General features: G+C 37.2%; 1 protein-coding gene across 1 annotated transcript; it reads left to right on the plus strand.

Annotated features, from left to right (window-relative positions):
* On the plus strand, positions 1 to 12,694 carry LOC138420354 (olfactory receptor 52E8-like). Its single transcript, XM_069553547.1, has 2 exons — positions 1 to 585; positions 12,338 to 12,694. Exons 1-2 carry the CDS (start codon positions 1 to 3, stop codon positions 12,692 to 12,694), a joined length of 942 nt encoding a protein of 313 aa, XP_069409648.1.
* Positions 12,695 to 13,560: the final 866 nt, after the last annotated feature.

Below are 13,560 nucleotides of genomic sequence, written 5' to 3' on the forward strand. Positions count from 1 at the left end.
ATGTCTATGCCTAATGACACCCAGTTCCATCCTTCTTCATTCCTTTTGTTGGGCATCCCCGGGCTAGAAGACATGCACATCTGGATTGGGTTTCCCTTTTTCTTTGTGTATCTTGTTGCACTCCTGGGGAACGCTGCTGTCCTATTCGTGATCCAGACTGAGCATAGTCTCCACCAGCCCATGTACTACTTCCTGGCAATATTGGACTCCGTTGACCTGGGTTTATCCACGGCCACCATTCCCAAAATGCTGGGCATATTCTGGTTCAGCCTCAAAGATATATCCTTTGGAAGCTGCCTTTCCCAGATGTTCTTTATCCACTTCTTCACTGCCATGGAGAGCATTGTGTTGGTGGGCATGGCCTTTGACCGGTACATTGCCATTTGTAAACCCCTTCAGTACACCACAATTCTCACCAGCAAAATCATTGGCGTTATTGCAGGCATTGCTATTCTGCGGAGCCTGTGCATGGTGGCTCCACTGATATTTCTTCTTCTGAGACTACCCTTCTGTGGGCACCATATCATCCCTCATACCTACTGTGAGCACATGAGCATTGCCCGTCTGGCCTGTGCTAGCATCAAAGTCAACATATTATTTGGTCTTGGGGATATGGCTATCTTATTATTGGATGTACTTCTTATCATTCTTTCCTATATCAGGATCCTCCATACTGTCTTCCACCTGCCTTCCTGGGAAGCCCGGTTCAAAGCTCTCAATACCTGTGGCTCCCACATTGGTGTTATCTTAACCTTTTTCACACCAGCATTTTTCTCTTTCTTAACACACCGTTTTGGCCACAACATTCCTCAGTTTATCCATATCCTCTTAGCCAATCTATATGTGATTGTTCCACCAGCCCTTAATCCTGTAATCTATGGAATCAGGACTAAGCAAATTAGGGAACGAGTTTTGAGGAACTTTTTTTTTTTTTTTAAAGGTTAACCATCAATCGCCTTAGAATGCTTAACAGTTCATATTTTTTCCATATGCTTATTAGATGGGGGTTATTGTCCAAAAAGATAGAGGGCAGGGAGCCTCAACAGTGATTATTAACAGTAACGACATTCCTTTGTCCATAATTCTTTTAGTTTAAAAACAATAGTGAGTTTATTGATGATAATATAATCATCTGTAAGGATTATATCTTTTGAAAACTGTTTATAGTTAGATTGTTGGATCAAGATTGCCCTGTGAAACAGTTACCCTATTTGAAAGTTTTCAAATGAATAGTTGAATATTCATCTGAAAATTCAGTTGGTAATGGAAGGTAGATTGCTAAGGCAGGTAGCTTTAAAATTATAGTAGTTTCTGGATCACCAGAGGAAATGTGAAAGCAATAGAATAAAATCAGTAGCAGGATTTTAGAAATAATAATAATGATACTACTTAGAATCATTAGTATTTATTGTTCTAGAAAATTTACTTATATTAACACATTTCCTATGTGAGTTCTATGATGTGGTTACTTTTTAAATTTGCATTTTTATATGAGTAAATGATGGGTCATAAAATTCTCCATAACAAATTATGATCATGATTTTCACCATAGGGAAACATGAGAAACCATGCATTAGAAATGAAATAGGGAATTCCCTGGTGGTCCAGTGGTTAGAAGTCTGTGCTTTCACTGTCAAGGGCATGGGTTTGATCCCTGGTTTGGGGACTAAGATTCTGCAAGTCTTGGGGCAACATATAATAATAATAATAAGAAAAATGATACATAAAGAGTGCTTCTGCTGCTGCTAGGTCACTTCAGTCGTGTCTGACTCTGTGAGACTCCATAGACGGCAGCACACCAGGCTCCCCTGTCCCTGGGATTCTCCAGGCAAGAACACTGGAGTGGGTTGCCATTTCCTTCTCCAGTGCGTGAAAGTGAAGTTGCTCAGTCATGTCTGACTCTTCACGACCCCATGGACTGCAGCCTACCAGGCTCCTCCATCCATGGGATTTTCCAGGCAAGAGTACTGGAGTGGGATGCCATCGCCTTCTCCCACATAAAGAATAACAGTGCATAATTATGAAAAATACATTCAGTACTATGAAATTAAAAGGTGCTTACTCCTTGGAAGGAAAGTTATAACCAATCTAGACAGCATAATAAAAAGCAGAGACATTACTTTGCCAAAAAAGGTCCATCTCGTCAAGGGTATGGTTTTTCCAGTAGTCATGTATGGATGTGAGAGTTGAACTATAAAGAAAGCTGAGTGCAGAAGAATTGATGCTTTTAAACTGTGGTGTTGGGGAAGACTCTTGAGAGTCCTTTGGACTGCAAGGAGATCCAACCAGTCTATCCTAAAGGAAATCAGTCCTGGGTGTTCATTGGAAGGACTGATGCTGAAGCTGAAGCTCCAATATACTGGCCATCTGATGCGAAGAGCTGACTCATTTGTAAACACCCTGATGTTGGGAAAGATTGAAGGTGGGAGGAGAAGGGGATGACAGAGAACAGATGGTTGGATGGCATCACCAACTCAATGGACATGAATTTGGGCAAACTCTGGGAGTTGGTGATGGACAGGGAGGCCTGGCGTGCTGTGGTTCATGGGGACACAAAGAGTTGGACATGACTGAGTGACTGAAGTGAACTGAAATAAATATTTATGAACTTCAACACATGCTAAGTTGTATGTGACTATTGGTGATAGACAGATGGAAAGGGAGAGTCTTACGTCCTGAGAATCCCATGGTAGGAAAATTAGGCTATTAAGGCTAAGAACATTTTGTTATAGGATTGTATATTACTTTATTTTGGGAGGAGCCTTCTAGAAAATTTGCAATAATATCCAATAAATATTACAAATATTGCACCAATATATTGAAGAATACCAAGCAAAGCTAGAAATATATTTGGCTTTTTTCACTTTCTAGAATAATCATACAAAAATTATTGACTTAGTCCATAAAGGAGGTGTCATATGAAACTGCATTCAAGAGGGTCTTCCACAGTTATCTCTTTTACTTCAGTTACTTCAGAAATTTTTACTTCTGATTCTTCATCAGCTTATGAGCATGGACATTTTACTGCATGATGAGAAACCATCATAGAGAAATTTTAAAAATACATATTGTCTTCTAAATCTTAAAGCTAATTTTAGCAAAACTGTTGTAAACAGGACAGCATAGGTATGCATATATCATACTTGCTAAAAAAAAACTCCATAGCAACTGCTAAATCTTTTGTATTTAGAAAATTTAACAAACCAAAAGAACATACTCAGGCAAATTAATAAACAGATATCAGATAAATTGAGTCAAGCTAGCCTATATATTCAGAATCTTCTGACTCTAGACAGGCAAGAAACTTTTAGTCATCCAAATAGACATCAGAGGAGCTCACATTAAAAAGCAAAAATAATATTATCATATTCAGATATAAGTAAATATAAAAAAATTTAGAACACTTTATATAGCAAATTGAGCCTTTGGATAAAATCATCACAGTAAGAAAAAAACTCTCGAAGATATTGAGGAAGAACAAATAGCTACCCAATTTGTTTTTCAGTAGTCAAAGGATGAAAATTAAAAAATATTTTTTGACACATTTAAGTTAGGCATTCCTTCTGCTTACCGACATTTCCAAGTTTTCTTTTTCTTCCAGGATCACGGGGGATTTTATGTGTGTAAATCTTGCCTGGAGAATCTCAGGAATGGGGGAGCCTGGTGGGCTGCCCTCTATGGGGTCACACAGTCGGACAAGACTAAAGTGACTTAGCAGCAGCACGTGTGTAAACCTTCTTGCAGTTAGACTTGGCCATGGGACTTGCTATGGCAAAATATTTGTAGAAATGACATTTGTCAATTCTTAATGAAATATTTAAGACTAATTATGTACTTTTTCATTTTCTCTCTCCCACCTCTTGTGTTCACTGAAGGCTTTTGTTCAGATGTCATGTCATAAAATTCTAACCTTTGTCAGAATAACTCCCTGAGTGACTACAATAGAGCCCCTTCCCACTCCCAAAGCTTGTATTAGTCATGTAGTAGGAATAAGAATTAAATCTTTTATTTCTTTATACACTGAAATTTGGGAGGGAGTGGGTATTATCTCAGCATTATCTACACTATCTTGAATAGTATCATATTTATGAAAAGTGTCCAAGAATAGCCAATTTTCTTCCTGAAGAACTATATTGGAAGACATACAGACAAACAACAAGACCTGTTCTAAAGCTATAGTAGTGAAGATCTATAATAAAGCATAGTGATTTGGAGAGTATTGTTTTGGTGCAAGTATAGAGGCATTGAAACATGTATAATATCATATATGAAACGAAACGCCAGTCCAAGTTCGATGCATGATACTGGATGCTTGGGGCTGGGGCACTGAGACGATCCAGAAGGATGGTATGGGGAGGGAGGAGGGAGGGGGGTTCAGGATGGGGAACACGTGTATACCTGTGGCGGATTCATGTTGACGTATGGCAAAACCAATACAATATTGTAAAGTAACTAGCCTCCAATTAAAATAAATAAATTTATATTAAAAAAAAAAGAAAACCAGTCCAATGAAACTGAATAGAGAGTTCAGAAACAGAACCACAGATACATGTTTGTACGAATTATAGGAGAGATAACATTGTAGTACAGTAACAAAGATGATATTTTTAAAAAGATATTGGATAAATTGGAGAGTCACAGAAAGGAACAGTGAATTTTGATGTTTATCTTACATTATACAAAAAATCCTTTCCAAATGAATTGTACATGTAAACTTGAAAGGGAAAACCATACAACTTCTGGACAGATAACTTTCCAAAAAGAAGGGATTATAAAGACATGTTACATACACATATATGTGCTAACAATATGAGAAATATATTCTTAAAATTAAGAACATCTTTTATCAAATAAAGCATATAAAACATATATATTTTATCAAATAAATAACAAGGAGAATAGACAAACCAAATGCCTCAAATTAAATAATATATACATGATGCTTATGAATTGATAAGAAAATGGAACACTACCACCTAGAAAACTTAGCAAAGTGTTTGTATGGGGCTTTTGCAAAGGAAGATGTCCAAATTTCTAGTGAGCATGAAAAGATGCACTGTTTTCTTAGTCACAAAGGAAATACATATAAAATCACAAAGCAATTCCACTACATACTGACCATAATGGATAAAGCGTAAGGATCGCAAGAGTCAGACATGGCTTAGCGACTAAACCACCAAAGTACCAAATATGTGCAACTAGAATCCTCAAACCTTGCTGGTGAGATGGTAAATTGGTAAAATCATTTTAGAAAACTATTTGGCAGTATCTCAGGAAGCTATCCTTTGCACCCCAGTTCACTCCATCATCACAAACATAGAGTGATTTTGTCTGATGTTCATCTCTTGAAAACTTGCTTATGTTAAGTGGGTATTGTCATGGTCAAGATATTGCTGCCAGTCCCGTGAGCCAATGACAACTGTTAGAACTGCTTTATTCTGTCTCTGAAGAGAGTCAGCTTCATAATTCTATGCTTATGCAGGCTAGACACAGTGCCTAATCCTTCTGTGATGTCCACAAGTAATGTAAGTTTATGTTTTCCCTTGTAGTTTTTATTGCGCCATCTTCCAAGTCCTTTCTAAAGGAAATTAGGTTAGAAAGCATAGAAAACATACAAGTTCTCTGAGTTTCTGTAGCTCTAAATTTAACACTGTACAACTTAAACTTAATTATTTGCACATTTATAAGTTGTTAGTGGGGCTTCCCTGGTAGTTCAGGGAGAAAAAATCTGCCTGCGCAACAGGAGACAAAGGATTCAATCCCTGGGTAGGGAAGAGCCCCTGGAGAAGGAAATAGCAACATACTCCAGTATTTTTGCCTGGAAAATCTCATGGACAGAGAAGCCAGACAGGTTACCATCCCTGGGTTTGCAAAAGAGTCAGACATGATTTAGCAACTAAACAACAACATCTTGTGGTTAGTATTGTCCATGCAACCAGAATATAGGCCTCATGGGGAAAAGATTTACAGACTAAAACAATCTGGCCACATACTTAATCTTTTTTTGGCCATGTGGCAAAAGGGATCTTAGTTCCCTAACCAGGCATGGAACCCATACCCCTCACAGTGGAAGCATGGATTCAACCACTGGGCCACCAAGAAGTATAGACATTCTTAATTTTAAATAAGTGTTCAATGGCTACTTGACTTCTAGATCATGGCAAAGATATTTACTGGAAAAAAAAGTGTCACAATAATTAGAGAATATAACAGCCTTGGGGGACCAGATAGAAAAATCATAGGTTGCTTCAGGTATTATTCTTATAGGACTGATGGCAAGGGAATAATTAGAACTATTGGGTTCTTAGAGAATTAGAAATACTTTGAAATTGGGAACCTACAGGGAGAAACTTGAAAGTCCCAAAGGCTTCCTTTGCTCATGTCCTTTTTTATGCCTTCAAACCTGTGGTAAGAACTTGTGAATTCATTTTCTTTGATGCTTTCATACTGTGGAGCCCCAGAAGAGTAGCTACTCCCAGTCTGGGAGGAAATTTTCCATTCTCATAAGCTTTACTCTTTAGACCACAGTTACAGTGCTGAGACATGCTTAGCACATTTATTAGTCTGGATTGTACTTTTTTTTTTTTTAACGTTGGCTATTCCTGAAGCTGGTAAGTTGGTGGAGGCTTAGCTGTGGCTATATGCATTTGAACACATAGATTAGGAAAGTTTGGACTTGAATCTGTTGATTTAACCCCCTCACTAACTTTACATATGAAATTAATTTGGAGGAGATAAACCAAAATATTTTACATTCTTCTTTCTTTTTTTTTTTTACATTCTTATTTCTAATTGATAGAATTGCAGGTAAGTCTGTGTATTTTAGTGTTTTATTACTTTTTTGTATAAGTATTTCTAATTTTCATGAAAAGAGGACTAAAAAGAAGAAGCTAAACAGTCAACTAAGCAACTCGTTATGATATTGCTCAACTAAGCAACTCATTATGATATTGCTAAATTCTCTCTCTTCCTCTTCGATCTTTTCTGTCCCTTTCCCTCACATATTCTGACTTCTTTGTTTCTTTCTGTATCTCTTTCTCCCTCCTTCCCATTTCTAATTCTCTCTTTTAGTTTAATTCTACTGAACTTTTTCATGCTACAGGTTATTTTGAAATATTACTTGGTATTTAATATCCAAAAGTAGACATTCTAAAATTTTTTTCAAATCAAACCAACATATGATAAAGAGCCTCAATATGTTTAATTACTTTCAGATTCCAAATAGTTTGTAGTTTCTTAAAAGCATACAATGAAATTTCCATGCTGATTTATATACATGACTCCTTGTTTACAAATATATTCATTCTTGATTTAGTCTTCCATATTATCAAGCAAGTTTAGTGTTAAATGGACTTACCTGGTGGCTCAGCTGGTAAAGAATCCACCTGCAATGATGGAGACATGGGTTCAATCCCTGGGTTGGGAAGATCCCCAGGAGAAGGGGATGACTACCCACTCCGTTATTCTGGCCTGGAGAATTCCACGGAGTGTATAGTCCATGGGGTTGCAAAGAGTCAGACATGACTGAACCACTTTCACTGTTTACTTTAGCATTAAATATATAAGCTGTACAGAAAACACACAACACTAGCAGGTGGTGCCGCTGGTAAAGAATCTGCCTGCCAATGTAGTAGATGCAAGAGACATGGGTTTGATCCCTGGGCTGGGAAGATCCCCTGGAGAAGGAAATGGCAAACCACGCCAGTATTCTTGCCTGGAAAATCCCATGAGCCTGGTGGGCTACAGTCCATTGGATCACAAAGAATTGGACACGACTGAGCAACTGAGCACACAAAAACACATAACAGTTGAAAAATAATCAGTTTTTAAAATCATAGCTCTTCTTTCCTGTAAAAGTAGCTATTTGTAGAACTCAATCATTACTTGCTCTTCCAGTTTATTTATTATTTAAAAAAACATTAGAGTCTCCTTTGATGCCCTGTACATACACACAGACATAAAGAACACACTTTAGCTTAGTTGGAGGAGAGGCTGGGATGATTTGAGAGAGTAGCATTGAAACATATACATTATCTTATTTAAAATAGATAGCTGGTGGGAGTTTAACATATCATGCAGGGCACCGAAAGTTGGTGTTCCATGACAACTTGGAGGGATGGAGTGGGGAGAGACTTGGGAGGGGGCTTTGGGAGGAAGGGGACAATGTGTGCCTACGGCCAATTCATGTTGATGTATGCAAAGCCATCACAATATTGTAAAGTGATTATCCTCCAATTAAAATTAAAAAAACATTTTAGAGTCAAATTTAGAAAAAGTAAGATGATAGTCTCTTTCCCAAATTATGAACATGTATTTACTTATTTATTTAGCTATCCACCTGTTCTATTTGGTATAGAATGGAAAGGCGAATCTAATTTGAGTTGAAATATATCTGATATATAGCAGTTGCTTCTGAACTAGGCTGGTTCAGTGCTGTGCAAAAGAACAATTTTGATCTTACAGAGAGGCATCCTTTATCCAGGACTGCAGAATACCTGATTGAACATCTTTCTGGTTTTAGCACTGTTATTGAGTTTTGTTGTTCATTGTATATAGGAATAAAGATCTTTTAGAGTGAATAAGTATCTTTTAGATAGGTGACATGCAGGATGAGACTGTTTTGCAGTAATTTCCCCCCTATTTTTACTTTTAATTTATTTCTGTTGCCTTATTCAGAAAGTTTTGATTTAAGGTCTCACAAGTCTTTGGCATCACCTTTTGCCCCTTGTACAATTCTGTTTAGGCACTCTAATATAGAATAAATTATGACTTTATGTTGAAAACAAGTTGACATTGCAAAAGACTGATTAACTTTGATTTTTGAAAATGTACCACTATGAAACTATATTATTGATGTTTTACTGATGTATTTGAGTAGCCAAATAGTCAGGAGGTCCCATGGGAGAACAAGTAATGCATGAACAAATCTACCAGTTATGTTTTACTTCCTATTTTTGATTGTCATGATCACCTGCTTTTATAACTTTTATAAAATTCTCTCTAGAATGTCCTCCTTGTATTTTCTTTTTATTACATCACAGGCCCATTGATAGCTTCCCTATCAGGAAAGCCTCTGATCAGAGTGCTCTTTCTTTCTTATGTACTCAGAGTACCGTTTTTTGAGGATTATGGTTTTCTTTTTCATTTCTCTATTCTTAACTGCCAGATATACTGTGTGATATCTGTTACCATTCTTCTAACATGAGGACTTTTCACCAGGAGTCAAAATTAATAATTACCTACTCATTCAGTCTTTTTGTAAAAGAAATGTTTTGAGTCTCAGCTTTCCACCAAATCCTGTGCTAGAGAAATAATGATGAACAAAACCACTTCCTGGCCTCTGATGCAACTCTGCATGAAGCTTACAATTACATGGGGACTCGGACATTGATTAAATAACCATACAGAGAGCTATGGAGTAGAATTAAGGGTCCTGGGAGAGAAATATAACAAGTCAACACTGAGTTCCATGAAGCCTTTCTGAGCATGAGCAACTAAAAGACCTGGGAGATTAATGGGAGGATGATGCTGGTTCTTCTTTCTCTTCCTCATATCAGCCTTGATGTATATACCTTACAACAGATATATTTAGATATTTAGAGACTTTAGCTTCCTATCTTTTCTCTTAAAGGATCATGCTTTTATTCTTAGAATCTTCTACATAGATTTCCTAAAACCTTAAGGGAACAGTGTACTGTGATGTCCCCTAACTTCCTTAGCTTCAAAGAAAAGGTCAAGTCTCTTATTATTAATACTATTTCATTCTCTTGAAAGAGAGAAGAGAATCTGTCTTTCACGGATTATAATTAAGAACACACTCATATTTGGTTCCCTCTTCTTTAGAAATGTGTATTTAGACCAATTATGTTAAAATTTGCAAGAGGTAGTATGGAACAAGGAAGAGTACTTGGAAGAAACTGGAGATTGCTAACCACAAATTTAATGTAGCACAAGAAAAAGAATGAAGAACTGACTGCTTAGTTCTAAAATAAGCACATTTGGGCAGAACGCTGGGAATACCAGAAGGTCAGAGAGCTGGGTGACTGGAACAAAGCAGTTTTGTTTTGAGGATGAAGACCTGCACCTACGACTCAGACTAAAAAAAAATCATAGTGAGGTACCATCTCACACTGATCAGGATGGTTGCTATCAAAAAGCCTACAAACAATAAATGCTGGAAGGGTGCGGAGAAAAGGAACTCTCTTACACTGTTGGTGGGAATGCAAACTCAAGTTTGCATTTGAGTACAGCCACTATGAACAGTGTGGAGATTCCTTAAAAAACTAGAAATAGAACTACCGTGTGACCCAGGAATTCCGAGGAAACCAGAATTGAAAGAGACATTGTACCCCCAATGTTCATAGCAGCACTGTTTATAATAGCTAGGACATGGAAGCACTGTGACTGTCCATTGGCAGATGAATGGATAAGAAAGTTGTGGTACATACACACAATGGAATATTACTCAGCTATTAAAAAGAATGCATTTGGATCAGTTCAAATAAAGTGGATGAAACTGGAGTCTACTATACAGAGTGAAGTAAGTCAGAAAGTAAAACACCAATACAGTATATTAATGCATATATATGGAATTTAGAAAGATGGTAACCATGACCCAATATGTGAGACAGCAAAAGAAACACAGTAAAGAATAGACTTTTGGACTCTGTGGGAGAAGGCAAGGGTGCGGTGAGTTGAGAGAATAGAACTCAAACATGTGTATTACCATATGTGAAACAGATCGCCAGTCCAGGTTTAATGCATGAGACAGGGCGCTCAGGACCAGGGCACTGGGATGACCCTGAGGGATGGGATGGGGAGGGAGGTGAGAGTGGGGTCCCGGATGTGGAACACATGAACACCCATGGCTGATTTATGTCAATGTATGGCAAAAATCAGTACAATATTTTAAAGTAATTAGCCCCCAATTAAAAAAAAAAAAAAGAAATCCACTTACTCAGGAACCAGAATCAGTCTTGATTTCCCATGTCTGAATACCAAGTAATATAATTTATTTGAAATTTCCCTGTGAGACTGAGATAAATAATTTTAAATACTTGTATAATGTTATTATTTTAGAATTATTCTCTTCCTTCTTATAACAATGACAATATAATAATGATATAGGTGTTTTAGAAATGAAGTAAGACCAGGTTGTTGGTGCAGGAAAATAGGGGGAAAATGGGGAGCCTGAAGCATTGTCAGAGTTTTAAACTTGAGTCAACCTTGCTAAAAGAGAGATGGTTTTATATCTAAAATTAATTTTGTAGCATTGAATTTTGTGAAGTCAGTGACCTTATAAGGGAAGGTTCTATTTCAAAGAATAAAGCACATGTCTTCATATATTGATGACAAAAGTAAGAAATAACACAAATTTAGAAGCAAAAAATATATATGCTTATATATGCTGCAGCTTCCCACCAGCTATCTATTTTACACATGGTAGAAGGCAATGGCACCCCACTTCAGTACTCTTGCCTGGAAAATCCCATGGACGGAGGAGCCTGGTAGGCTGCAGTCCATGGGGTCGCGAAGAATCGGACACAACTGAGCGACTTCACTTTCACTTTTCACTTTCATGCATTGGAGAAGGAAATGGCAACCCACTCCAGTGTTCCTGCCTGGAGAATCCCAGGGACGGGGGAGCCCGGTGGGCTGCCGTCTATGGGGTCGCACAGAGTCGGACACGACTGAAGCGACTTGGCAGCAGCAGCAGCAGTGTACCTATGTCAGTGCTACTTTCATAGCATGTTGAGAAAGAAATATATGTCACAGTAAGTACTGGGGGGGGGGGGGGGGAAGCTCATTGATTTCAACTGGAAACCCCCAAGGGCATATGTTAGAGTAATATTTCTAGTTAAGCAAGTGGTTTTAAAGGCTGCTTCTGAAATCTATAATAATGCCAATGCTCACAAATTGTAATCATTTATCAGTGGGATATGAATGTGTGTATCTTCTCTCAATTTATAATTAACATTTCAAAAAGTTAGAGCCTAGTGTAGAATCTTATATTAACTGACTTGGTCTAATTTCTCACTAAAACTAATTTAGATTATCTTGTCCAATGTCTCAATATCCATTCATTTCTTAAGGAATATTCTCCTTCACGTGCCATATATAACAATGAAAGTAAATGAGAGGAAGAGAAGTCTGTGGAATAACATGCTCTTTCTTCCATATTTCTAGAGAAAGTGTGCATACTTATATCTTATTGTTCTTCTGCAGTATTAGCAATATTGATGAGGCATCGGGAAGCCTTATGCAGAACTAAAGATTCCTTCAAATGAGTGGAGTGTGACCATCAAAAGCCTTTGGTTTGGCCTGTGTCAGCATAAAGGTCAATATATTGTTTGGATTAATCCTTATTTCTATGATACTTTTGGATGTTATTTTGATTGCTATATCTTATGTGAAGATTCTACATGCTGTCTTCAGACTCCCATCCCAGGAGGCCAGACTCAAAGCTCTTCACACCTGTGGTTTCCATGTGTGTGTCATTTTAGCTTTCTTCACTCCAGCCTTTTTCTCCTTTATGACTCATCGATTTGGACACAATAGTCCACATTATATCCACATCCTCCTGGCTAATTTATATGTGGTCATCCCCCCTGCTCTTAACCCCATTATTTATGGGATGAGAACAAAGCAGATCCTAAATCAGGTGGTGACAATATTTCATTTTAAAGAAGCTTGACTCTGAACATTTGATTTGAAAAGAGCCTTAAAATAATTTTGTTTTCCATCCTTTAAAATTAAAGTGTCCTTAAGATTTAATGGAGAATATGCTTTACAGAATATGATATTAAATATCATATTGAGATATCATATTGAGAGAGTTAATTCCTAAGCAGGTTAATAAGCTCAGGGTTCCTGAGGAGGAGAAAGGGGTCTGGGGCTCTCAAGGAGGAGATAGGGTTCTGGAATTCTCAAGAAGGAGGAAAGGGCAAATTTTTTCTTCCTCTCTACATTCCTGAGTCTTAGTCACATACAACGTTTTTCCTTTAAGCCTGGAACTGATGATTACAGAAAAAACAACTCAGTTTAAACTCTGTACTAAGGATTATATAACAACAATATATCCTGTTTGAGGACAGTTTCTCTTTCCTGAAAATCTTTTGGCTAATCCTGTTATCTTAAAATGTAAATTATGGGAGTGGGTCTAGTAAGATCTTTGTAGCCTTGAGACATTCTTTTGATTTATTGTAATAACTGATTAAAAAGTATAGAACTCCCTTGCTAACACTAGCAAGGGGGGCATTCTCCTTCCCCCTTCTGATGTCTATGTCAGAAGCTTTCTCATCCCTTTTCTTACTTTAATAAAACTCTGATACACAAAATCTCTTGAGTGATCAAACCTGGTCCCTGGTCCTGAAGCTAAATTTTCTTCGGAGATCATGAATGCAACATCATTCACTGTAAGCTATCAGTATTTCCTTATTTATATGCAGTATCAAATTGGAATTAAATTTACAGAGCAATTATTAGTCCCAAGACAAAATTTAAGTTTTATTGTTAATAGTTAGGTATAATTCATTTCTGTAACAGATATTAAAATCAGCA

Source organism: Ovis canadensis, chromosome 15 (assembly GCF_042477335.2).
Source record: "Ovis canadensis isolate MfBH-ARS-UI-01 breed Bighorn chromosome 15, ARS-UI_OviCan_v2, whole genome shotgun sequence".
NCBI classification, from domain to species: Eukaryota; Metazoa; Chordata; class Mammalia; order Artiodactyla; family Bovidae; genus Ovis; species Ovis canadensis.

Bases quoted from the DNA above. Each gene is read 5' to 3' on its own strand.
- LOC138420354 (XM_069553547.1), top strand. From the start codon at position 1: ATGTCTATGCCTAATGACACCCAGTTCCATCCTTCTTCATTCCTTTTG. The intron at 586-12,337 runs GTCAACATATTA...GTCAGCATAAAG, and splicing joins TGGCCTGTGCTAGCATCAAA to GTCAATATATTGTTTGGATT.